The following is a 279-nucleotide window of genomic DNA, read 5'->3' on the forward strand; positions in this document are numbered from 1 at the left end:
ATCCTCACTATTTTTTAAAGGGCATTTGTTGGTGGTGGTGGCGTGTATGTGCGTACGCACAAGTGTGTCACTTGAAAGGGTCATTTGCAATAAAAAAAACTCTCCTGCTGCAGAAGAGCTGACGCCGGAGACGGAGCGCCTGAAGGAGGTGATGGGCTTCACGTCCTTCTTCTCCCCGAAAGGTAAAGGCGCCGCGCGTGTCCCGGGAAGGTCCTCCCGCCGGACGGCCTGCGATGCTCGGGTCCTAAAGGCTCTTCTCTTGAGCTCTGCCCTGCTCTG

The 279-nt window shown here is 55.9% G+C and overlaps 1 protein-coding gene across 1 annotated transcript in view; it reads left to right on the forward strand.

Moving 5' to 3' along the window:
* LOC119582114 overlaps window positions 1-279 on the forward strand; it is a gene marked incomplete in the record, with an annotated part of 4,525 nt that overhangs the window by 3,034 nt on the left and 1,212 nt on the right. Inside the window, 1 exon segment of the mRNA XM_037930354.1 lies at window positions 114-182. Within this exon segment, the coding sequence (XP_037786282.1) occupies window positions 114-182 (69 nt within the window).

Source organism: Penaeus monodon, chromosome 15, assembly GCF_015228065.2.
Source record: "Penaeus monodon isolate SGIC_2016 chromosome 15, NSTDA_Pmon_1, whole genome shotgun sequence".
NCBI lineage: Eukaryota > Metazoa > Arthropoda > Malacostraca > Decapoda > Penaeidae > Penaeus > Penaeus monodon.